The 26,321-nt window shown below is 42.3% G+C and overlaps 3 protein-coding genes across 6 annotated transcripts; 2 read left to right on the forward strand and 1 right to left on the reverse strand.

Moving 5' to 3' along the window:
* Positions 1-105: 105 nt before the first annotated feature.
* matk (megakaryocyte-associated tyrosine kinase) lies at positions 106-8,998 on the forward strand. 3 transcript variants are annotated; one of them, XM_040184172.2, is made up of 13 exons: positions 106-291; positions 494-541; positions 1,204-1,320; positions 1,420-1,535; positions 1,887-2,106; positions 3,473-3,566; positions 3,685-3,750; positions 3,894-3,993; positions 4,227-4,311; positions 4,901-4,974; positions 5,134-5,329; positions 5,711-5,797; positions 7,124-8,998. In XM_040184172.2, the coding sequence occupies exons 3-13, from the start codon at positions 1,207-1,209 to the stop codon at positions 7,349-7,351; spliced, it is 1,380 nt and encodes a 459-aa protein (XP_040040106.2). In that variant the 5' UTR covers positions 106-291; positions 494-541; positions 1,204-1,206; the 3' UTR covers positions 7,352-8,998. The 3 variants fall into 3 exon arrangements, with proteins under 3 accessions (XP_040040106.2, XP_040040108.2, XP_040040107.2); XM_040184174.2 differs by having other exon boundaries at positions 135-291; positions 1,423-1,535; XM_040184173.2 differs by having other exon boundaries at positions 135-291; positions 1,207-1,320.
* A 3,520-nt stretch (positions 8,999-12,518) lies between these two features.
* Positions 12,519-19,936, forward strand: rx1 (retinal homeobox gene 1). The gene is made up of 4 exons (XM_040184179.2): positions 12,519-13,025; positions 13,858-14,179; positions 16,430-16,683; positions 17,186-19,936. The coding sequence occupies exons 2-4, from the start codon at positions 13,873-13,875 to the stop codon at positions 17,663-17,665; spliced, it is 1,041 nt and encodes a 346-aa protein (XP_040040113.2). The 5' UTR covers positions 12,519-13,025; positions 13,858-13,872; the 3' UTR covers positions 17,666-19,936.
* On the reverse strand, positions 18,293-26,079 carry LOC120823818 (syntaxin-6). Of its 2 annotated transcripts, none has more exons than XM_040184184.2 (4): positions 25,875-26,079; positions 24,519-24,688; positions 24,318-24,412; positions 18,293-19,194 (listed from the first exon to the last, which is right to left on the reverse strand). In XM_040184184.2, the coding sequence occupies exons 1-4, from the start codon at positions 25,907-25,909 to the stop codon at positions 19,186-19,188; spliced, it is 309 nt and encodes a 102-aa protein (XP_040040118.2). In that variant the 5' UTR covers positions 25,910-26,079; the 3' UTR covers positions 18,293-19,185. The 2 variants fall into 2 exon arrangements, with proteins under 2 accessions (XP_040040118.2, XP_040040116.2); XM_040184182.2 differs by lacking the exon at positions 18,293-19,194 and adding an exon at positions 23,865-24,113.
* Between the last annotated feature and the right edge of the window lie 242 nt (positions 26,080-26,321).

Genomic DNA, 26,321 nt, shown 5'->3' on the forward strand with positions numbered 1-26,321 from the left:
GTTTTCTATATTTGTGAGACGAGCTTTTTTTTCTTCTTTTTTTTTTCTTTCTAAACCGTGTCACGTGTTGTGTCTTCTCATGAAATATGAACCACGTTTCCCGAAATATAAACACGGAGGAAGTGGTCCGAAGCAGTGATGTCAGCGCTCGCTGCACCGCGCGCAGACCTCCTCCCTGCCCGCCGCTGCACGAGCACACACAACAACGTCAACGGCGGGATTTTAAAGTCGCGTTCGCGGACCCAGATGTGCTGAGGAGGTGACTCCTAACATCTTCCCGCGGAGCCGCAGGTACTGAAACATTCATGCCGTCAAGTATCCGGACTGAACGACCTTTTTTGAATGCGGCGCGAGCGAGGAGGCGAGACATGACAATAGTCCCGCGGACATCTGCGCCTCTGCGCGCTCGGATCCGCGTCATTTGGAAACGGGTTACGCTTAAAATCTCTATTTGCAGCACGATTTAACTGTGACGTCACGTTCTCCTCGACAGGTGTTCAGCAGAGAATTATTCAACACTCCTGCGCAGCTGACGGCAAAGGTAAGACTGTATGTGTGTGTGTGTGTGTGTGTGTGTGTGTGTGTGTGTGCGCGCGCGGCGCACACATCAGTCAACTGCATGTTGAAAAGAGGTATCCAACCACAGAAAAAAGAAATACATCTGACATTTTATAAGTGTGTGATTGCTGTGTAATGTCAATGCATAAGTGATTGGGCTATTTAACACAGTGCACATTGTATTTTAATGTCTATGCCATGTGCAGATATCATTGGTTAAACATGCAGCATACTCTCTGTATGCGAGTATACCACATAAGCACCATTACTGAATTTAAGGATAAAATTATAGGCACCCTAAGGTGTTTTGATTAACATTATATTGGAGGGTATTCAATTACTAATAGTTTCCTAAGATGATTGCTAGAAAGATACATAACCAGCAGTGATTATAGGTAAATAAAGACATTAAACCTCAGGATTACCCTCAGGTTTTTGTCTTTGTCTTTGAATTAATAGATTTTTTAAGATCAAACTTAAAAATAATCATGCTGTTATTATTTAAATGCAACTTATTGATAGTAATGGTCTCGTAAAATGAATATGAAACATTTGGGATTTTAATATGTTGTTTTAAAACGGCCAGCCAGTACGTAAAGTTAAAAGTCAGACGATTATAATGCAATTAATGTTCTTCTGCTCCAGAAGATGAACTGGGCCGCCGGCACACAGTGTGTGGCCAAGGGGGACCAAAAGAAACAAAAACCCGGAGAACTGGCTTACCAGAAAGGAGACATCCTCACTATTGTTGAGGCCAGCACGGTACTGTCACGTTTTTAAAGGAGCTACAAATTGTCTGTTCAGTTCATTTTTGGATCCTTCCTCTCCCGCAATTGACACAATCGTTGTATCTTTTTCCAGAAGAAGGGCTTTTACAAAGCCAGACTCAACACCACGGGCGAGGAAGGACTCATAAACTCCAGCAATATGCGCACAAGGGAGGCTCTGCGCGTTGACCCCAGCCTCAGCCTCATGCCGTAGGTCTCTTTTCCTTCTTCGTTCCGCTCCAGAGGAGCCGGAAGGGGAGCAATGACTGTCCCCCATCAACAGGATGCAGCCGTGTTGACATGCGGTCGACAAAAGCCATGTGACTGTGACAGAAAGACGTTAGCTGTCGGCTTGGTAGATGATGAAAAACGCGTGACCGAATGTTGTGGTTTGGACATGATAACTAATATCATCTCTGTATTAATCACTCCCACTTCCTTTTTCTTGTGTCCACTGAAGTGGGTAGACCCACGAGTTTGTTAATAATGTTTATATATAATGTGGGCCGTGTGAGACTGGTGTTTTGTTTTACTTGTATTATGTGTGCTGTCTTTACCCAGTTGGTTCCACGGGAAGATCTCTGGTCCGGAGGCCGTGAACAAGCTGCAGCCGGCCGAGGACGGACTGTATCTGGTTCGAGAGTCCATCCGCCATCCCGGCGACTACGTCCTGTGTGTCAGCGTTTCAGGAGATGTTGTCCACTACCGGGTGATTTACCAGGACAAGCAGCTGACCATCGATAACACGCAGTATTTCTACAACCTCATCGACATGATAGAGGTAAGAGGTTACTGGTTGGATTCCATTTAAATTGTGTAATCGAAGCGGAATATGTATAATGCATCAAGACTAAGTGTGCGTTATTCAACAAGTCAGTGTCAAACACACATCCCTACCCTATCAACTCTTTTTTTTTAAACGTGGAGCGTATTACTAATATTTTCCTTCACCCTCGCTCTCTATTTGCAGCATCCTTTCGCAGGAGTTCTCACTGTCAGCATGCAGTCCCCTTGTGAGAATAAAACGTACTTTGAGTAGTAATCGGCGTTGCCTTGTTTACATTCTCATTTCCGTATTTTACCTTGCTGTCGGGCCCCTCGGGATCATGATCGTTTTCCCCAAATTTGCATTGAAATTTATGTCGAAGTTGGTGCCATTCTTCAGGTTCTACCAAAGAAGTTGAATGCTCCTCTAAAGTTCACACTGAGGCCAGAAACTTTTTCATGTCAACACATCTTTAATGTGTCAAAAAAAAGCAGAGACCGGAAAACACATTAAGCCCTTTCACGGTTTATCTGTGTGAGGGTGTATTGAGCGTTTCGCTGCAGCGAGGTGTGTGGATGGACTCCACAGCGACGGCCAGCTCCTATCATGGAGCCACAGATGGCTTCAGGCTTGAGTCAGAGCGGCTGACTTACTCCCGCGAGGGAATATTTGGGCTGAATCATGGTGTAAATGCTCTTTTGTCTCAGTGCTGGCAGACTGCAGACAGTACGAAACCCGGCTCTGATGTGTCGCTGTGTCAAAGGTCTCTTGTGTAATTTATTTCATTTGCCGACTCTCATTGCTTCGTGTTTTGTTGTCAGGAAACCTCACAGGGATGTAGAAGCTGTAATGGTCAAATGCTAAAAGAGTGATAAGCATCTGTATTGTTTATCATGTGAAAAGCAGAATGGTGTGAAGTTTCCGTTAGGATGTGTGTATAAAAGCTCGCAGTTTTTGACTGCTCGGGGGCGCCATCTCCACAGAGCACTGAAATACGTGCAAGTGTGTTTGACCTCCTGCTTGCAAGCCATAAATTGACTTTTACAACTTAGAAACAAATGATTTTCTTCCCCTGAACTAGTTTTATTGAAATATTCCACAACAAAGCGCATCCGCGGGTAAACTGTTTTGTGAGTGTTTTCTAGTGACTTCTAAAGATACATACAGGTCTTACTTATTTTCTGCTTTTGTTATTTTTAAATCACAGTTCTCATGGCTTCCTGAGTATTTCTGAGGTGTTAATTTCTCTGAGGTCATTAATGTATTTCGAGCCAGAAGAAGTAATGATGTATTCCTCATTCATATAACTTACATATACATATATGTGTATACATTTAATAACATCTACGGTAAATAACTAAATATCTGTTCATCTTTGCAGTTCTACTCAAAGAACAAAGGCTCCATTGCTACGACACTTCTGAAACCCAAACAAAAACAAGGAACCAAGTCAGCTGAGTTGGAGCTCTCCAAAAGTAAGGCTGAGGTCAAGAAGACTACGTCACTGCAGATCGGATGTAATAACAATAATAGTGACAAAGGCTTGTAAGGGCTTGTAAAGGTGTGATGTTCACAGTCCATCTCTCTGTCCAGGTGGATGGCTGCTGGACATTACAAAGCTCAAACTGGGGGAGAACATAGGAGAGGGGGAGTTTGGTGGTGAGCATTTAATTTGATTCAATTTGCCCCTTTTCATTATCTTTGCATCCGACATCGCAGTGTGTGCGAGGAAAGCTGTTGTCAACAAACTTTAAAGAAAAGAAAGGTTCTGCCTACTAATTGTGTGCGATTCTCGACCTCAGCTGTTTATGAAGGAGTCTACATGGACCAGAGGGTGGCAGTAAAGACCATTAAATGTGATGTCACAGCTCAGGCCTTCCTGCAGGAGACCACAGTCATGACGTGAGTCTGAAGACTTCCTCAATATAACGCGTTCACATTTTGAGAAAAGAGACCTTGACGAGCTATAAATTCACAAGTAGTAAAATTAGGTTTTAGTGATTTTGCTCAGTGGATAGATTAATAATGTTTTCTTATTGTACCAGTGATGATATCATTTCGAATTTCCGAAATTTAACTGGTTGCTCCATTTATTCCTGTGGTCATTGTCATTAATGTGAATTCACTTCTCACAGGAAGCTCCAGCATAAAAACCTGGTGCGATTGTTGGGGGTCATTCTTCACAAAGGGCTTCATATTGTCACAGAACTCATGACTAAGGTACAATTAACACTTCAGTTATCAACAGCTCTCCGTGTAGCTGAAACACCTTTTTTATTACCTTGAGAAATTAAGAAATATAAAAGGGTAACATGGTAAATAAAAATTAAGTGTGAATTGAAGGTGCCTTGTTATATCACATAATGAAGCAGCACATATAATCACATATAGCAAGTGGTGAAAAATAATGGCATCAAGATAAGTAATTGGTGGGAAGGAACAGAAAGCTGGACTCACCAGCTATGAAAATATCTACTAGTCCGTTTGGAGCTTTTTCTCTGAATCGAGACAAAAAAAGTAACCTTCAGTCCAGAAATTCATCAGCTGTGCAGCCACTGACGCGATGGCTCTCCAATGATGCGTCTTTAAGGGGTCAGAGTCGGACCTCCTCTTGTGTGCAGGCAGCAGGACGAAATACTGAAGCTCATATTAGCACAGTCATGAAATAACTTCAGGTGACAAATATTGAATATTTGCAAACCAAACGGCTAAATCCTACTTGTTGTTCTTAAATGTAGTATTCCTCATAATTCTAACCTTCTTTAAGGATGTTCCATATGTTATATATGCATGTGTGTTTGTGTTGCAGGGGAACCTTGTCAACTTTCTCAGGACAAGAGGACGCTCGGTGATAAACTCAGTTCAGCTGCTCCGCTTTGCTCTGTGAGTTCAAACGTCAGCAAAAAAACATATATATAAAAAAATATATATATTAACGCAGCAGAAACGGCAATGTCATTGTACAATGTCTGAGCACTGGTTGCATAGACGCAAAGGCTGCTCGTAACAGTATATACTTTACGCTGTTAAAAAAACTTGCAGAGACGTGTGTGAGGGGATGGAGTACCTGGAGGCCAAGAGGTTGGTCCACAGAGATCTGGCAGCTCGTAACGTGTTGGTCTCTGACGACAGCCTGGCCAAGATCAGCGACTTCGGTCTGACCAAAGTGGACCCAAAGGTGTCTGACAACGCCAAACTGCCGGTGAAATGGACGGCCCCCGAAGCTCTGAAGAAAGAGGTCGGTGTAAACAGTGTCCCTTGTATTCAACGCGGGAGTTGTTTTCATCTTTTCATATCTCTTTCTGAATCTCTCCAATACACCCACTTCCAGTACTAAAATATCTCACATTTGCAAAAAGATTTATGATACTCTTCTATTAGCAGATTAAAGCACAGGTGATCAGTCATTATCGTTGATTCACTCGACTTGGCATTGGCAGATGAGAGAGATCAAGCTTGTGCTGGAGTCCTATCGTCACAACACAGTGGTTATGGAAAAAGTAAAAATCAGAGACGCTGTGGGGAGACGGCAGCGGGGTGGCTAATTAGAGGGAGTTCCCCAAAAAAAGAGGTCATCAGAATTGTTTTGCATGATTCTACATTTGCTCCCATGCTGCAGAAATTCTCCACAAAATCGGATGTTTGGAGCTACGGCGTTCTGCTGTGGGAGATCTTCTCTTACGGTCGTCAACCTTATCCTAAGATGGTAAGTAGCACCAGGACGTGTCACTGTCATACTCTCATGATGTGTGTGTGTGCTTATATATGGTTGATACATCACTCATGCACTACTCATAGGTGAATCATAGGCTTCTCAGTAATAAACTCAACCCAAACCGTGTTAGTTTGACAGTTTGGGAAATAAACTTCACGTTCAATACGTTCTTATGTGGTTCCATTGAAGCAACACTACAAACAGGCGGTTGGCTTAGTTCAGCAAAAAGAGTGTAAACAAGGCTAAGCTAACATGGCTCTTTCTACAACATCTGCCAAAAAGTAATGCATTTAAATCCATAGCTTCTTTGTTTTTATCTGTAAATTCAAAAAAAGTGAAAAGTCAATCTTCTACCTGTAAAGTAACGGACATCTGTGGAATATTTGTGACTAATATTTAGAATCGTTCTTCCTGTAACCAACAGGAAAGAGTATGAAGCTGTTAATATACTCGTCAGGATCTGCGTCTCTAACAAGCCGTTGGTGTGTCAGTGGAAAGTCACCAGGACTAGTGTTCAAATTATTCCCTAGGCCGTCATTTTCTAGATCGACTTACTGCGTCTGAGCAGGAAGCCACTTAAGGTCCTTAAGATCATACTAGTGCGTCAGCAAGGATAAGGGTTTAATGTAAATTGTGTGGGACAATTTGAAAAGGTAATCTTGTTGTTCTCAGCCAAAACTAATCTACTTTATGAGGTATTTGGGAACGGAGGAAGAGGAAGCCGCGTCGTGAACTTCCCAGCAGAAGGTAACGGGCAAAAACAGACCAAGCAGGTTGACCTCTTATTAGGCCGGACCATGTCAACACTGTAATAGAGAGACTTTGCAAAAGTAGACTCAACGATACTTGAACATAGATCTGTGTGTAATACTGCGTGCACTCAGGTAATCCGCACTCAATGACTGGCAAGGCCAGCGAGTCGTTGAGGACGTCAGGATCAGGCAGCACTAATGGAACGGACAAATAGAGTGTTCCTTTTGCACCTCACGCCAGGTGGTGTCCTTTTAAACGCCGATGATTACCCCCCAATCACAGCCTGTTGGTAGACATATAAGGAGGTTGATTTAGTTGGGTCAAGTTTGTGCTCCCTTTAATCAAACTCTTCAATTGGTAATTTGTTAACCGTTGGCAGGAGGACAAGGAACAAGAGAAAAGGTGTGTTTGTGTGCATGTGTGTGTGTGTGTGTGTGTTTTCTATCCTTGGTTTTAACATGGACAATAAAACAAACACAGACACGTAGTACCGCTAAGAACCTTTTAATGTTGTAATTGGTTTGTAAATACTTCAAAATATACAACTTTCTCACCTTCCTGTAGTCCCTGAAGGAGGTGAAGGAGAGGGTGGAGGGGGGCTATCGCATGGAGGCTCCAGACGACTGCCCCTCCGTTGTTTACTCGCTGATGAAGATGTGCTGGGAGCAGGAGCCACGCAGGAGACCCGCTTTTCACAAACTGAGAGAGAAACTTGAGCGAGAGATTGGCAAGCGCAGCCCGGACCCCCGGTCAGAGCGCCGGGACGGGGTCACATCGGCTTCCGGATGCTGATCTGGGTCTCGGGAATCTTTGAGGCCACATTGGTGGGAATAGACACACAGGCATTGTTACCTGCTTCTGAGGGTGTGCATGACACAAGATGGCCGGATGGATTACCTGCTGGATTTGCTTTAGCGGATGAGACGAGACAAATCATTATGGAACATTATGGAGCCATTACTGTACAAAACTTTGCTTCAGTGGCTCTTACTGGTCCATTGCCATGAAAAACTTTGCACTGGCAGTCATGGTCCCCATAGGATAGATCCTACCGACTCTGTTGGTTCCTCGTCTTTTACTTTAGCACCATCCACAGGAGGGGTGCAGCCTAACACCATCTCCGACACACTCCTTCAGACGACAAAGAGCATTTCTGGCATTTCCACAAATACTGTCTTTCTCTCTTTTTGATAATACAAAATGGTTAACAACACACAGACACCTTCTACGGCAACATGATAATAATCCTCTGGTCATTTGAAGCGACACAATGTTGAACATAATTGTGTTGTATGTCTTATTTGTCACGATCAAGGAAGTTATTGGTAAAACTCTATTATGAAATACTCATATTAGTATTCTGTATTCTCAATTAACATAATTTAAGTACTTGGTCTGAAAAAAAAGTAGTATCAGTGTATCTATAGTGAAAACAACACCAGCCACACACTGTGTTGGAGATACTGTGTATTAAGTTTGAATCTCCAGAATGACGTAACTTAGTCAGCAAGTTAAGAGCAACTGGGATTTTGTGTGTTTTTTGTCGTTTAAATATGGTACCTATATGATCAAAGCCGAGTAAACACACGTTATTTGTATTTAATGTCAGAGGATCAAACGTACAAAAAAAGGTTTAGCTTGGATTTATTTTTAAATCACCCACATCTGCTTGTGTCTGCACATGTTCAGTAATATGTCATGGATTCAGAGCTTAATATATAGAATATTTAATATGAAATGTTATTTTTGGGATTTACATACATTTTTAAAAAAGCAGCCAGCATTTTGCTTATCTGCAGAGAAGGTTGTGTTGTTTTATTACACAGATAATCTGAAGGCCTTCAGTTAATTTAGCAGCTTTGTCCCTTTGGAGATGAACTTTGAACTTTTATTTTCCCAGAATTGGAAACCAAATACTCGTACTATTTTTGACACTTTGTCCATCAGGCTCCAGCTGACAGCATGCTTGGAGTGGGGGCTTTGATTCAATTCATTCAAATTCAATTTTCCCTTAAGACTAAATCAATGGGAACTATGACATTTATCACTACCTTCTCTTCCCTCTTGAGGATTTAGAGATTATAAAAGTGACTTTGTGTTATCCGACATCCTCTCGGGATATCTTATTCCTCATTTACAGAATGTTTTATGTATTATTATTATTATTATTATTTATGGATCCCTCTGGGTCTGAAATAAATAAATATATTATGTATTGGACATCGCATTATTATTATATATATACCTTGATACGTATGAATTCTATTTATAAATTTGTAACTTCCTTTCAACATATGTGATTATCAGCTTCTTTTCAATATTCCCAATGACGCTATTGCACATTTGGTTCAAAACTCACTACAAAATGAAGCCGCTTTTGTTTGATTGTCATGTCACAAGACCAAATTAAAGATGTCATTTGACTTTAAGTCTACGTAAGCCCGGTATTTGTCTTTGTCCCCGGAGACAAACACCAAATTGAGTCTTTATCCTCCGTCTCTCCTTATCGTACGGTGCAATCGAGGCTCCGCAACCTTCAATCTGCTCCATGTTTTCCTGGAGCTTTCTAATGGGATGAGCAGCAATTTTTTGCACAAGGATTTATAAAGGAACCAAATGTTTAAAAAACAACAACAGATGATAAAAGATTTGGTTGATTATATATTATCGGGTAAAGGATTTTTTTCTCTATTCCAGTGGTTACGTTCTTTCTCTTTGTCAATGTGTATTTTTTAAAGCACTGATGCAAAAATATCAGAACCAAGCTGGTACCCATAGTTTTAATGTTTTGTGCTCTCGATGTTCTCTCAGAGGGTCTTGTGTCCTTGTGCTCTTTAGTTTAACACGGTTTGTATAAACTGCAGTCTGCAAAGCACTAGTGAAACAACTCTAATTGAGAATATTCTTGAAGATCCACTTAAAGTCTTTATAAATAATATTTAGTGGTGAAGTCTATCGGCTGTAAAACTGCAGCTACACTAAATTTGTGAGTGTCACTGTTCCACTAATTTGGAGGGTGGTTTAGATTTACCTAGTGGGACTTAACTTGTTTAGCTTTTAGTAGATTGGGGTTACTTTAGATTGAATCAAACCAGCCATTTTAATTACCTGTTAAGATCATGGATATAGAAAGATAAATGGATACAGTGTTCTTGAAAGTGTTGGTTTTGCAGGCGATTAGATGGGCTGTTCATGCCAGATTTAAGACTAAAAAAAGTAAGAAAGGTAGAAAGTTGCTAACGCACTGCCAGATAATACGCCTCAAAAGGAAGCATCCACTAGTTTATAGATGTTTCCTTATGGAAGTCGATGCATGACCGAGAACCAGAGATCACATGAACTGTACCTTCCCCGTCACACCACCACCAGCAGCACAGTTTCTCTCCCCCTTTCTGCCCCCTCTCTCCCCCTCTCCCTCCCTCCCCTCCCCTCTCCACGCCACTCAGTAAGCTGACACTGTGCATTTACACGTTAGCTGCTTTTACCTCTAATAGGATCAAGGGGACTTACATTGTCATCTGATAAAACTAAGCAGCTTGATAACTGCACTGCTCCTTCTTAACCAATTTATGTGCAATAAGGATAACAGAGAAACAGTGGAAGGACAAAACTGTGTTAAGAAAATCACGAGTGGATAAACAAGTACCTTAGCCCCTTTGACTCCCACCTTGTTTTTTGGCCTCTGCTCCGAAAAGGGCATACCCATGATACAAAGTGTAACAACTCTCAAACTACTTTGTCTATCTGGACCATTTTTTTTCTTTCAGGATCGGGGAGAACAGGGGAACCCCTGTGAGTGTTCTAATGTGTAAAAATCAGTTTTTATGTTACTGGTGAAAAAAATAAATCAGTATAACACACAATTAAAACCTTTTGAATTTTTAGAATTGCCCAAAAAAAGTCACTATCAAGCCCGATAAATCACTGAGATACGAGGCTACAATCACATCTACGCCCAGCGTGTGGACAGTAAACATGCAAAGTTTTACTTTGATAGAGTGAAAGTCTGGATTCTTTCCTGTCCGGCTGTTGTTGGTGGCCAAATCGCACAATTCAACCACTTTTTGGAATTGTCTGATCCAATCGGATCCAACTCACACCACGCAGAAAAGGGTTTAAAAATGTCAGAGATAAAAGGCATTTATGATTCATATGCTTGGAGATAACTTTACTCCGGCCTTGGTGAGGTTTGTCTGAGATAAATTATACGGCTATATATATATACGACAACGCTGAATATATATATATTATATATATATATATATATATATATATATTCAGCGTTGTTAGCTGGTAGCACAGCAAAGTGCCAATTCTCCGGACTAATTTGCATAACAAATATTTTCTGACTTGTTGGAGTTGCATTTGGAGGATAAGTGGAGAAGACTAATGTTTTGAATGGTCTGAAGTATTAATATATATTTGCACAAATATCTCATATTTGCACAACTTGCACTACCTTGTCATTCATATTCAAAACCCTGCTGCTTAACGTAAATACTGCTCCATGTATATTTCACGCTGTACATGTATTTATATACACTCTGCACTTCATCTGCTCTCTTGCACTTCTGGTTAGGTGCCAAACTGCCTTTCGTTCTCTCAGTACCTGTACTCTGCAATGACAAGACAGTTAAATCTAATCTATGTATTTGTGGTGAGTACAGGACCTTCCCCCTGGTAGTTGGTTCTGGCTGGGTTTTGTGCCCTTTCGGGCGACCCTCGGGCGGGACACACTGTCGGCCTGCTGGCGGTGAGAGTCATCCTGTAAACAGCCGGGTGACTCCAGTGGGAAGGATTGTTGGAGTATCATTGTTTATTGTCGTAGTGCACTCTGGTTTAAATGGCTGCGATGTAGATGATTATTCTCCTTTTCTTGTGGCAGACTTTCTCTTAAAAGTCTGCCGTTCTTAAAGATTAAATTGAATCAGCTGTCAAATCGGTTTGTCTAACTTGACTATATGTTTTAGGTCACAGGTAATCGCTTTACCGTCTTTAGAGTTGCGGTGGATTTCTGTGACCTTAAGCCGGGTTAAAGTCTGCTGCTTCACTGCAGCTAAAAGACAATTTTGAGCTGCAGCAACAAAGACACAAGATACAAGAATGTGAAGATGGTGAACCTGCTTACTTCTTGTCCCCAGTTTGTTGTCAACATATCATCTCTGACTGCATTAAATTTGTCCAATGTATTGTCGCATCGCCCTTCTCCTCCACCAGGTCGGTATTACTGTCCGACACTGTCGTCTGAGAAAGATGGAGGTTGCTCACAGAAAGCAAACACTTGTGTCATGTAATGTAATGCGTTATTCAGTTTGATCTTAAGTTTGGAGGGTTCCTTACAGTCTCGGTTAAAATGGGATTCAAATAGAGTCACTGCAATGCTTCTGAGTAATTTATCATATATTTCTATGGAATCGCTAATCGCGTTATTCGCATACTGAATAAAACGTTTCTCACTCATGATGTGAACCAACTAAAAACATTTTTATTTTATTTAAAAAAAAAAGAATATCCTGAGCTGCTATGTCCTGTCCTTACTTTATTTGTTAGTAAAATTAGGTTTTACTGAATAAAACATAATCATGTCAAAAAAGGTCAAAACAATGTCACGTCATGAAACAAGACAAATCGCATGTGCAAAAGTAACAGAATCTTAAATCATTTTTGGAAATTTTGTCCCCTCTTTGTATTGTAATTTACTGTTTTTTACATTGGGATTTTTAATGTAAATATTTAAAAAATCCAAAAATGAAGATTCAATGGTCAAGATAATCTAATTCTGATGTTAGTTTTAACATATATAATTTGAAAGTTTCCCTTTCTGAATGTAGTTCCAATGATTAGGGAGGGGTGGCGGGCTTGGTGGGCTTAGTGTGCTTAGTGCGCTTAGTGAAAACTTTCAGTGGGCCTTTTGTCTTTAAAACAATACATTTATGAAAGAAAGTCTTGTCCAGGCTTCATTAGCCGAGGCCTCCTGCTGTGGGGGTGAATAGAAATGACATTTAAAACAATTACTTCTGCAGGAACCAGCTGCCAATCACTCTTACACGGGAAGGATTCCAATTATTAACCTTCTCTTAATCCCAACGTTTCCCCTCACCCCCCACTCCTCCCGCCCTCCCACCCCCCGCTTTGTCCTCCTCTCCCTCTCTCCGTCTTTCTCCTCTTCCACTCTCCTCTCCCAGCCCGAGTGCATGACGTCTCCACTCAGTTGTTGAATGCTTTATTTTTTTTTGCACTGGGCGGCTGCAGTTGCACTTTATTGGAGGTTTATTCTGTCGGGACTGTTTTGCCACATAGAGAAGTGATTCAGAGAGATGCGAGGTAAGAAAAGCCGGCTGAGTAATTGCGAGCTCTGCACATTGCGGACCTGGGACGAGTGAAGTGTGAGGGGGAGCCGCCGAGAGGAACAGGTGGAGCACTGGCATCATCAGCTTTAACAGTTCAGCGTGATTACTTCAAAAAGGTAAGCTCTACATCATTATCTCGTTTTATGGCTGTTGTGCTTTTCAGTGAGGCTGATTGTGTTACTTGTCGTGCGACCTGAGATGTGTGAGTCCGGTGCTCTGTGGCTTTACTTTAGTTTCAACAACACACGTTGGTGTTGTTGAAACTAAAGTATGAAAATTAGCAAACGCAGAATTAATATCAGATAAGATATTCACCCCGTTGGCAAAAAATGTGGCAGAATAAGGGTCTTTTTCATCTTTCTTCTTCTTTGTATTATTTCCACAAATTTCCCTCATTGTTTTTTTAGCAGCATCCATTATTTCACCCAAACCATATAAACCGTGAAGTGAAACAGTCAGTATTACAGACATCACATGGTTTGTTGCTCTTTAAAGATTTGGATCCCTTCTGCAGTTAAAATATCATACTCACAAAACATGGCAGATTTCTGTAATAACCTTACAAAGTATTGCGAGATACATTATCAGAAAAGGGACTAGGTACGTGTCATTGGTATGTACTTTCATTTACACAACAAAGTTTTTATGAGAAAAGTTCTCTTTGTTTCATTAAGATGTTTAATTCTGCAGCTCATATTCATTGACCCTTTATGGCCCTTAGTGCTCATCATTCATAATAAAGAAGTAGGGATTATGAGGCAACTTGTGTCATTAGTGTCCATCAGTGCTCTCGTTAGTACTGTAGCTCTAAAGGATAGATACTTGAGCTCCGGCGTCCACGGAGGCTAAGCGGGTTTGTATGAAAGGTCATCTAAAGTCCCCAGGTGATCCCTGACCCACTATTGTAAATTCACTCCTCCACTTAAACCCCTTTCTGCTGATTTTTAGTGCCCAGACGCGCGGATGCATTTATCACTGGACACCATGAGCATGGTGGACGACAGCTGCCTCTCACCCGGCAACTTCCACGAGATGGGCAAAGGTGGGGGCGTCGCTGTGGGGGGCCGCGTCCACAGCATCGATGTCATTCTGGGTTTCAGCAAAGACCAGGACCCCCTGCTCAGCCCCGACGGGCCCCCGCGGCCCCACAAAGTGGACATAGATGGCCTGGCGGAGCCTGGCAGACAGCAGGAGCCCACATCGCACCCAACCTACAGCGGGCACCTTTCCTCTCTGAGAAACGGCAGCACGGAGCAGCAGCAGTACCACGGTGAGTTAAGCTGCCGCTGAAGGACTCGGGCCTGTGTGGACTTTCTACCGCCATGTCACCGTTAAGAGCATTTAGGTCCACATCACCTCGAAGGTGGATTCGTTCAGTGCAGATGTTCCTTCGAAGTTCGTTACTAAAGACGAAGTCTGATCTTTTGTCTGAAAACATTTGGGATGGTCGAGGATATTGATTGAACAGCAGGACCTCTGGTCTTGGAAGGACGGATAAGTATGAGCTGCGGGTTCAGCCTTTCAGAGATTTTAATTGGATTTGATGGAATTGATTTGGCTGCACTGAAGTTAGGATATTGATGCGTGTGAGCAAACATAATACATTTGGACTGGAGCGCTGACTAAATCTTTTTGGCCACAAACGTAGATTCAGTCTTTCAGCGATTAAAAATAGCCAGGATCGACTTGTGATCAATGAAAATCTTTAACCATTAACATTGAAGGGTTCAATACATCCACTAAAAAGACATAATACTCAGTTCAAGCAACAGTCTCCAACCCCGTATTGCCTTTTAAAAGGAAAACATTTATTGTTAAATATTCTTTAAATGTTTGCATGTTGACAAATCTGCACTGTAGGCCTTCACTATAAAAAGCAGCATTGACAATGTTTGACCGATGATAAAAAACATGGACCTATTTTAATAAAGGTGAGGTGCTATTGGATTTTTAAAAACAGTCACTTTTCAAAATCCCCGTGTTACGGACTGTCGCCATGTGGAGCGTGTTGCGTGAACCGTGTTGAGAGATAAATCGCAGGACAAGATGGTGTAGAGGGTTTATGTCCCCGAACCCAATCCCACCCCCTTGTGGAATTCCCCTAATCTTCTCTTCTTTGCAGATTAGATTGTACAGTAGTTCATTCCGGTGTTATCGTTTTGTCTCGGAATCAAATTCATCACGTTTAATCTGAAGCTATTCTCACATGCAGTATCTGGCAGGTGGTTGGTGATTTTTGTGTCAGAAACCCCGCCTCCCCCTAAAAAAACAAAACTCAGAAAGACAAAATTCAGTCCCTGAATCCAGCCAGACATTTGTTTTTTCTTGATTAACATACATCAACATCCATGACATCACTCTTTTGTGTGCAACAATCCTGTGAAGTCGGCCCGGTTCCCCCGAAATGAGTCATTTTCGGGTGTTTGGTGTCGGCCAGCCCCCTCCTGTCCGCTCCGAGATGTTCTGCTGGTTGAAAAACAGTGGGCAGCCTTCAGACCAGTGGCTGTGATGGGCTGACAGGCCAAGAGCTGGTCACTGAACCAGACCGGACCTCTGCCTTTGTCCGGGCCTGGCCTTTGTCATGGCTGCTTAATGAGAGGTGGATAAATGAACCCCTAAAGATCCTGCTTTGCCTTTGCCCTCAGCTCCCGTTTGCCAGTTGAAAGACCACAAAGCCGCCCCCCCACCCTCCCCATCTCCATCCCCTCCTCCTTTATCTCCATACAATCATCTCAGTCACACAAACATGCTCGCATTTACATTGGGTTGTTTATGAAACATTGACATGAAACATGATGTTGCTCCGTATCTGCTGTTTGTGTGACTTAGAAGGTTGTTGTGTTCACAACTTGTGTCTTCTGTCCCAAAGTGGCTCCATAGAAAACGCTACAAAAACCGAGTGCATATTTTTGCTGAACAACGTACAGTAGGAGTTCATTTCATTTGGATCATGCTGAAGGTGAATATTTACCATACTAGATTATTCCACTAATGTTAACAAATATTTCTTCCTGCTCAGATGCCAAAGTTGCATTTCTTACTCAACACTGCGTTGTGAATACTAATACTTCTCCCAGGAAAGTTATTAAAAGTTTAACCTACTGTTCTGTGTTTTATGGTACCGGATTCGGGAGCACAGCTTCACAAAAGACTGATCTGATGACCGGATCATCATCTTTATAATTGTTTAATTAAATTACTTGGTGATTAGACTAATACGGTTAAACATTTAATCCTTAACCCACTGTGTCATTTTCGTCTGTATTATCCTGTAACTGAAAGTCATGTACAGCAATTTAAAGCAATAACGGAATAAGGAAGCGAGAGAAGAATTGAGACAAAATTATTTATAATTATTATTTGCCTTTAAGGATATAAGGACTTTTCAGTGGCTGGTGCTCACAAATGTTAACAGGACATGGAGGTTTTTTTGTCACCTTTGTGAAGTCAACACAAGTTTTCTAAAGTCAAATACTGATTTACAAAAACACCTAATTCGTTTTTCCTTTGTGTTGAACAGATAGCGGCTTTTTCGCCAACAAGTGCGACGAGGAGCTCAGTGAACTGAGGAAGACTGTGGAGAGTGACGAAGGCAAGTCTCCCGAGCCGTGCAAGGACGAGCAGCCCAAGAAGAAGCACCGGCGCAACCGCACCACCTTCACCACCTACCAGCTGCACGAGCTGGAGCGTGCCTTTGAGAAGTCCCACTACCCGGACGTGTACAGCCGCGAGGAGCTCGCCATGAAGGTCAACCTCCCTGAAGTCCGAGTTCAGGTAGGAAGGAACCACAACATCACAAACGTATTTAGGTGTGCTTCTCTCGTCTATAAAGCCAGAGATGTTTTGTCTGTTTACGTGAGGAAGTATTTAGGTTTGTTTTTTCTATTTTAGAATAATTTGAATAATCCGACTCCCACAAGCAAAGAGCTGGCAGATTCCTTAAGACTTAAAGAATTAGAGACGTGGCATTTGGCCATTGGCTTTCAGGTGAGGAGATCGGATAAGTCATGCGAGCAAGAAGCTGTACTTTTAAAACTGTATGATGGCTTCTTTGGCCTTGTGGCTACTTAACTGCACAAGGCTGAATTTTAATAACTCTGCAGCTCAAAATGCTTCCATTCCATTCACAATTACCGATTAGGTCCCCACACATTTGAAGGAACATAATTAAACACAAATCTGAATTGATGGCGTATCACATCCATTAAGTTTACATTTTGATACCCGTTGAAACTTTGTGGACAAAACAGTCAATTGCAACTTTTCTGTCCTCCAGGTCTGGTTCCAGAACCGCAGAGCTAAATGGCGTCGGCAGGAAAAAATGGATGCCAGCACCATGAAGCTGCACGACTCGCCGATGCTTTCCTTCAACCGCCCGCCGCAGGTTCATACCAGCATCGGGGCGATGACCAATTCCCTCCCCCTGGACCCGTGGCTCTCCTCCCCCCTGTCCAGTGCCACACCGGTCCACAGCATCCCGGGCTTCATGGGTCCACCTCAGGGCCTCCAACCCAGCTACCCCAGTCACGGCTTCCTCAACTCCTCTCCTCATCCTCCTCATCCTCACTCTCATCCTCATCCGTCTATGGGCCAGGGAATGCAGAGTATGGCCCCTCCTCCCTACCAGTGCACAGCGCCGTACAATGATAAGTACCCTCTGGAGGACGTGGACCAGCGCAGCTCCAGTATCGCTGCTCTGAGAATGAAAGCCAAGGAGCATCTCCAATCCATGGACAAGACCTGGCATCCCATGTGACTAAATGAACTATCCGTCCACGTGAATGACATTGGGAAAGGGAGGTGTTGTCAGTGAGTAACATGTTGAGAAATACGGCAGTGGCTCGTCTTATACCCATAGAGCAAAGGAAATTAATTTTGTACTGTGAAAACTGAGGATTTTTGACGTCCTCCCTTTTTTTGTTCCTCATCTCAAGGACATGAAGCATACAAGTGAACTCTATAGTTTGGTTGAGTTGCTCATTTTAAAACCACCAAATTCCAGATATCCGTTCTCCCTCGAATATGAAAGTGTTTAGCAATGCCTTGGGTGCTTCAAAGGAAAATGACTTCTTGCACTCTGGAAACCCAGAGAATGTCTTTCCTGACCAGCCATCTTTTTTTAAATGACAGACCTTTGTGTTTTTACTGCCACAATTACCCATCGATAAATGCGTACTTCCAACCATATTCCTTAACGGCTTGTCTGCTGATAACAGGCGGCAGGTTATCAGGGGTCACAAACACACTTTAAACATATATGAAAGAAATTGTAAAGTTGTTTTTATTGTCTAGAAATGTTAAGCAGACAGCTTTCCATCAACAGGATGTTTGTTTAAACTGAGAATCCCCCAAATATGGGTATTGTTGTTCTCATCATCTCATGTTTTCTTTTTCTTCTATTCTCCCATTTTTTTTTTTTACCAAGTTTGTGTTTTTACGAATTAATCCAATCGTCATTTTCATGGGTCAGCTAGTCAGCGTCTGAGACAACTGTGTGGAGGAGAATCCCGTCTCAGATTAATGTGAGCACAGCTTTAAAAAGCTACGACTGTGACGTCACATTCAGATCTCACTCATCTTTTGACTCATAAAAACATGTGTTTAAGCTTCCCTCACTATGTTTTTTTTTAACTGGTTGCCCAGTTGAGATATATATTTAGATTACCTGCTATGACTGGCAAAAGGACCAATGGGGACCAATGGGGCCGACTATCTTGTTTCCAATATACGGTAAGAGGACAATCAAACAAGTATCGATGGCACCTTTAAAGCGGACCACGGCTGAACATATACCAAAAATAGTTCTGCACAGTTTCTGTGACCTGTGCAAAGATTGCTTTAAATAAGTATGACAGAAAGAAAGAAAGACAGACAGACAGAAATAAATAATAGAGAGCAGAGTAACTCTCTTTTTGCTTGAGTGGCTGTTGGAGAAGAAGACCCGTTGGCAGCTCGGTGTTGGGTGGCTGCGTGTACGTGCAGGGCAGCAGAAAAAGCCCTGTGTGATGCGTCACCCCAAATAGTTTAGTCTTTGTTCTTCACAATTGATCCAAGTGTATCCTCTTTGTCTAAAAGAGGCGGAGGAGGGGGTCGTGAGAGGGTGGGGGGGACAGTCTCAGGCTGCACTAAAGAGGCCCTTGTAATCATTTTGTCATGGAGTTTTTTTTTCTTTCTCAATCAAAGGAGGAGAGACATGGATTTTAGCTACGGTCATTAGTGACACAATATTGTTCTTTTCTGTTACAGAGTCAAGCTCTAGTTGTCTTCATATGTGTTTCACATGAGCTGTAGAGAGAAAATAGATTTGAATGAGACATTTTTGCATCGCAAGTAGCAAATAACTGAATGTGTACAGCAAGACAAATTCTTTGTTAAGGAACACGAGGGACAGAAAATCCTTCAGCTTAAAGTGCAATTTCAGACCACCCATAATTTTTTTGACATGTATTTCCTTTCTTTTTTTTATGGGAAGAAGACACATTTCCCCCTAACTACCTATTACATGGTTGTGATATTTATAAAATGATTGCTGACAGCAAGTCATGCATCCACACTGACGGCAGCGGCAACAACAACATTAATTGTTATTTTTTAATTTCATTTAAAAACCCATAGCTGTACCGCTAACAGACGAAAGAAACCCAGATATTAATTTTGTTATGCTGTTGGATAGTGATGTTTAGACTTCCTATTGTACAATGCCAGGATCTCACACTGTTGAGGGAATAAGGATTACCTTGCACGTTAAGAGCGTCTTTAGGATGCTAAATACAGTAAATGTGGACCAAGAATAAGCCAAAGGTTAGATACAGGACAAAAATGCACTAGAAGTTTGAGTTGGTTAGTTGTTTTTTTATGCGTGAAAAGTTTAAAATATTTGCTTGAATGGCTGTTTGGTTTCTCACATGTCCTAGTTATATCTGTCCTAGTGACCTCATTGTTTTCTTTCTTTTTGACTTTGTCTGGGGTCGTTGATATCCATATTCTGGAAAGGATCTAATGAAAAAATAAATATAGTTTGATAGAATATCTGTCTCCACTTTCTCACTGCAATGCTTTCATGTTGACCTGTGCACTTATTCCCACACGGTCACCGTACCCCTCCCCTCGGTAAGTCTAAAGAGCAGTCCAAGATTACTACAGTATAATCGTTATCATCTGACATGGGCAGAGACATTTTTCTTTCTTTTCCTCTTAACACACTTGTGCCCCGTCTCTCTCTCTCTCTCTCTGTCATGTAAGAGCTCTTTCTCTCTTTTGTACCCCTCCCAATCCTCTCTGCTGTTCCATGGTTTGGTGGCAGGGTGCCAGCCTGTTAGGAAGATGAGACTCCAATCAATCAGCGCTTCCCAGGGGGGCCTCTGACCACAGGGCCCGACGCCCTAATTGCCCCGGAGGCCGACCGGCAGGCTCAGCCGCTGCAACACATGTTCACAGAGGGGCCGGTGCCGCCATGCTAGCTGCCCTCCTCAGCGTGTGAATCACTTTCTTGGGACAGATGGGGACCTGGATGAACCTCTCTACCACGGCCATATGGATGGACCAGTGGAACAGGAAGAAATGTCTCTTTTACGTGTCCTGAACCGATCACATACTAAATGGTGGTTCGTGCCACTCATCAGTTACTACTAGGCTTAATTTTCCAAACGCCATTAAGCAACACTTATTGCTGTTGTGACGGCCTGTCCGTCGACCACTTTATGACCTTTGACTGGATGAGAAATGTATTTTTTATTGCAAGCAATCTGGATCGGGATAAAATATGTTGCAGTTTGGAAAACGGGTTCAGAATTGTATTTTTGAGCAGCGGACAGTATCTTTTTTTCAGCCAGATGTTGGGGGTTTTGAGAAAAGAACCTCAAGGTGGATTAGTGATTAAAATTGAATGGTAACGGGAGGGAGAGGCACAAACTGGGGCTGGGGCCTGTTGTTAATAGGGATTAGAAGTAAAGGAAGTTATGAATCATGTGCCTAAACTTGATCTGTTCAGAAAAAAAGAAGAAAACTCATATTTGAGTTCAACTTTAAGGGATCACACAAATTGCCTTTTACTCTGTATAAACTGTAGCAAGTTCAGAGATTAGACTACAAAGGTTTTTAGGACTCTCACTTCTTTGACATGTTATTTTTTGTTGTTGAGTTCCGTCTCATGTTATTCCCAAAGAGATAAAGAAACTTTATGCTGAATTGATTAAAAAAAAGGAAAAGAAAAATTAACTTGAGGGGATAAAAGATAATTTGACAGAGTGAGTCAGAGTGGGAGAAAGGAAAAATTGAACTATTAAGAAAGATTATGCTGGAAAAAGTGTGGGAGAGAGAGAAAGAGGGAGACAGAAGGAGGAAGAGTGGAGAGGAAGAGGGGAAGGAGGGAGGGAGGGAGGGAGGGATGGCTGCTCATCGGAGTTAATGATGTAGAAAATCCCCCAATTAGAGCGTTTTCCTGTGTTGCAGGATGAGTTCAGAGCGGGGTCCTCTGACAGCCCGAGGATTAGTGCCCGGGCCGGGCCGGGCTGGGCTGGGCTGGGCTGGGCAGACACTAACTGACTGCTGGACAGCTTGGCACTGCTCAGCTGGAGCCGGGTCGGGGCTGTAGCCCCAGTCAGTGGCTCAGGGAAGGCATGCGTTTAGTCGTAGTGGGTGCATGGGAAAAAGAGCAGCGGCAGATCAAAAATGAAAAGAATAGGTTCTGTTTGTATTCTGTGCTCTGCAAAGTGGCACATGTTTACAAATGTGAGCCAAATAGGATTTGAGCTGCTGCTTTTGTAAGCCACTCTCTTATCTTATCTCTTACTAAGCGCCGAACTTCTCAAAGTGTACCTATGTTTGGAATCACTGAGGATTTGGAAACATCCCAGGAAAAGATATGTGAGAACACCGGAGTAATACCATAGAGTGTTAACATTGTCTCAGCTCAATGGTCACTGCTGACGCATTGAACAGCATTACATTCATAACATTGACCAACCTAATCCGGATTGTATTGAAAATCAATCCGTCGACATGCTGCTTGATGTTAAATCTTGTGGTGGTTTAACACACAGGAACACAGCCTTTAATCCTGCTTATCGTACTGGAAAACAAATCTGAACATCAGTCTTACAACGATGAAACATGACCAATAAAAGCATAATGCTGTGATCACATGTAAGTCAAATATATCAATATATAGAAGCAGGGATATTGGACTTGAGTCGCAGACAAGTCGGGATCTTGAGGATTTCAGCCGCGACATTCATGCTTGACCCCGTGGTCTCATGTGGCAAATGTTCCAAGAGCAAAGTCGGCATACTCCGCTGTATGTTCAGCTTTTCCAAAGGCTCCTCGGCAAAGACTTGAGGTAGGACTTTAGATCGGATTTATAGATTGGAACTGACTTGAGAATATGCATTGGCTTGCATAGCTTCACAACCTGATTATGGTTATGCATTAAACAGTTATAAAAGATAAACATAAAACATTAGTGACAGAGCTTTATTCCAATAGTGTGTTTTTTAATGGTCAACGTTCAGTAACTTGAGCAGGAAGAGGTCAATAGTGAAAATGCAAAACGTCAACGTAAATGAAATGTGGGAGAAGTACACTTTTTGCTAATGATTTGAAATTGTCTGCTAGTTTTCTTGTTGTCAAACTATAGTCAAACCAAAAAGCCCAAAACAACTATGCAAATAAATTAGGAACATACAGGTAGCCTGGTAATTATAAGTGTGCACCAATTATCTTACTGAAATGATCACGATCATGAAATGACTAAATTTCTAATAGGAAGACTAGTCATTTGGAGGAAGCCCTAACTCACCTAACAGTTACTGTGTTCATTAACAACAACCGAGACCATAATGACTAATTGATTAATTGCACAGTCTATTATTTCGCTCCTGCAACCCAGTAGATCTGAAAGGGCCCCGGCTGGAGTTAACAGTCTTATTGGAGAGACGCGTTCCTCGCAAGGAACAATAAGGGAAAATAGCGGAATTAATTGGGTTTGATTAAGGGAGCTTTTCAATGGGACACAGCTTTTTCGCATGACATAATTAGAGGTCAGCGAAGAGAGGGTGGAAGGGGGGGGATTTGCCTGTTGGCGCCAGTGTTGTGTGGGTGTGTCTGTGAGAGAGAGACTGATAGACAGACAGACAGAGAGAGAGAGGGAGGGACGCTTCCTGCACACTTGTAGAGCTATGGTGTGTGTCTGATGTGGTATATTTCTATAGGCTCACTCACCAGAAAACCCACAGTGTTCACAGGGGGGCCTCTGTGTGTGATTATTATCACTACACTTGTCAGCATTAAAGGCACAGTGCTCGGCCTTTTGTTATAGCTACATGCTCATTAGCAGTGCACTGCAGAGACAATGTTAGTGAATAGAAGAGGGTGGTGACACAAGAGGACATTCAGTCATGTTTTTGGATGATACAAACAGAAACACACACTATGAATTTATAATACTGTTACAGTGTATTGGAAAAAGCAGCGTACACAATCCATCGGATCAAATATTACATCTGACCTGTCATGACCACGCCTGATTAGATTAACAAATATTTCATCGCGGGTCTGTATCTGCAGGTTTATTTTTCACATAACAGTTTTGATTTCACTTGTTCTTTGTTTGACAGGGATTATGGACACATTCACCCCTAAACCGTTCAGAGAAGTGAAACCCACAGACAGCAGGCATCCAACTAATCGAACAAGTGTCCTTGAGCAAGGCATTAGACCGCAAGCTACATGAAACAGAGGGGCATTGTCTAGGATACTTTGTGTTTTCCTCTGCATCCTTTTCTCCGTCAGCCACAGACTCCAGACCAGCTGTCCCAATGAGCTTATTCTCTATTGGCATTAGCTGCCTTTTCCTTCTTCCCCAGGACACTACAGCGTAGAGGATGTTACTGGCCACAGTGGTGGAAGATTTTGCACAGACAATCGTTAAGTAAGAAACAAAGGCTCTGAGTCAAGTATGTCTTTTCTCCGTTTATTTCCTTGCAAGGGAAAAAGGGTCACAACAGCTACGTGGTCAGTAGACTGTCAAGAACCTCCTTTTTTTCCCCCAACACATCGAGGCAGTTCTTATACCTAAGTTTAGATAGCGGTGGCGTCAACAGAAACCTTTGACCATCTTGTTGAGTATCTACAGCCAGGGTTCTGGGAACATCTTATCCATGTAAGACACGTCAGTTCTTTGACCGTGTCCTTGCTCTCCCAACATGCTAAAACAAAGGTGGTCATAGACATAACAAACAATCAGTCAATCTCCACAGCTATGACGCTGGAACCATCTAATCCAAGAGGGAGACATCAGTTTGTATGTCAGGGCCTTTGTGATCTAACCACTTGCAACTAATAAACTGGTTATACAAATGAAGCATTTAAAAGGGTTACATATAATTTTGTCATTACAAGGTGAAGCGTACCTTTACAGTATGTTTGGTGGTAGTGATGAATGCTTTCCTCTTGGACAGCTCGGCTGTATCCAGGTTGAACTTCTTTGGGTTGGACTCAACAATGCGTTCACTGAGAGTTAAGAGGCATGTTTATCTGAAAAGGTTCACACTTAAAATGGCTGAGCTCACAATAAGCAAACAAAAAAGAACACTTCTGTTTTTCAAGGATATTGATTGTCTCGTCGAGGTCCTCCAGGTCCCACTCGATGGAGCGCAGACTGTTCCTCAGTTCATTGGTCGTCCAGTCCATTTCCTCCTTGGAGGCCCCGCCCCCCTCCTGCAACAGCTCGCTCCATCTGTGATGGAGGCTCTGTGCTGCGTTGACAGCCTTCTGCACCTCACTGTAACAAACAAACATAACGCATCAGTGATGGTGACTCTGCGTTGCCTTCAGTGCCGTACTAACATCAGGATGCAGCAATCAGACAATAACAACACTCTGGCTGGATACCGATCCGCCACCAGTGTCTGATCAATACACAGCCCACCTCCATGTGTGGAAGGGACTAGCACCCTTCTTCCAATATGTAAGAATATGGGGTCGTCATGGCGCAGGGGGTTGGTGGTTTGAGTCCCGGCTGCCCCATGTCTCAAGTTGAAGTGTTCCTGAGCAAAACACCTAACCCCTAATTACTCCCTGGGCTAAATGTGAAAAAGCCATGGGTTTAAAGTGTAATGTAAGTCGCTTTGGATAAAAGCGTCTGCTAAAATGACCTGAAATGTAATGTAAGATACAATCAGACCAAACAAACAATGCTTCCCTGACTTTTAAACTAATAATACATCTGAGGGAGTTGTCATGTCTGTAACAATTATGTTAGACAATACTGGTTAGTACTACTAGTAGAAGGGAGGCGTCTTTAATCATTCAGATTGTTAATTTGAAAATGTATGATTAAGTACAATATGGGCTGGATGATAAGCATTTAAAAGTCAATATAATGAATTCACCGTCACCAGCAACGGCATAGTGGGCCGCCACAGTCTCAGTAGTTCATGGGACACACTGATGGTAACTGATCTCAGATCAGACTAGTCAACAATACGCGATCCAGCCGTTTGAGTTCATGTTAAACAGGTACAAGATATTGGTATAGAAACACGTTACTATAAAACACAAAACAGATACGATTATTAGAAGAGAAACTGTTGCTTGAATTAATGATTTAGGAATCTTAAAGTAAACTAAGAATAAAGAATAAACATGAAACATTTGAGCTGACGTTCCTTAAGATTCATATAATTAATTCGATTGACACATTTAATAGTGTTTTGAAATTAATTGTATACTGACAAACTGATCATCAACACTAGCTCCACTAACAGCATAGCAACATGCTAACAGGCCAACTCACAGCACACTGAAAGCCAGCGTTAGGAGTCGGCTATGGTTTCTTCTGCGTGCTTCTAAGTAATAAAGTTAATTCGGTTTCAGTCCCTGTGGTTTGCTAGCGAGTCTCGGCAGACTAACAATAGCTACTGGCCTGCTGTTAGCATTAGCGTGGTTAGCGTAAAAACTGCTCTGACCCTTTGACGACGAAGAATGGATCTTCCATAGACATGTTGCTGGTTCCGGTTCAGTCGGAGCGGAGCCCCATCACACACACAGACTCTCGAACAAAGCGAACCCTGTTCAATGTCTCATTTATTTAACTGCGGTTGGCTCCATCGAAACTGCTGTTGCTTCTTTGTTTACATGCAGCGGCTTCCTCGGCGGAGGCGGGCCACTGACGTCACGAAAGCTGTTCTTCTTCTAGTGTTATCCTGGTATTCACGTGTAGCTGATTTGAGCATTTCTGCCGCCTTCTGTTAGGGAGTTTAAATCAGCCAACACTAAATCCTTAAAAAAGACAACTACACGAAATCGTAGAAAATACACTAGTCTGTTGTGTAATAATTATTCAGATAAATATGCAGCGTTTGCTGTTGTACGTCATTTAACACATATTCTCATTATCTGTTCATCTTACACTG

The sequence above is a fragment of the Gasterosteus aculeatus genome, chromosome 8, assembly GCF_964276395.1.
Source record: "Gasterosteus aculeatus chromosome 8, fGasAcu3.hap1.1, whole genome shotgun sequence".
Taxonomy (NCBI): Eukaryota; Metazoa; Chordata; class Actinopteri; order Perciformes; family Gasterosteidae; genus Gasterosteus; species Gasterosteus aculeatus.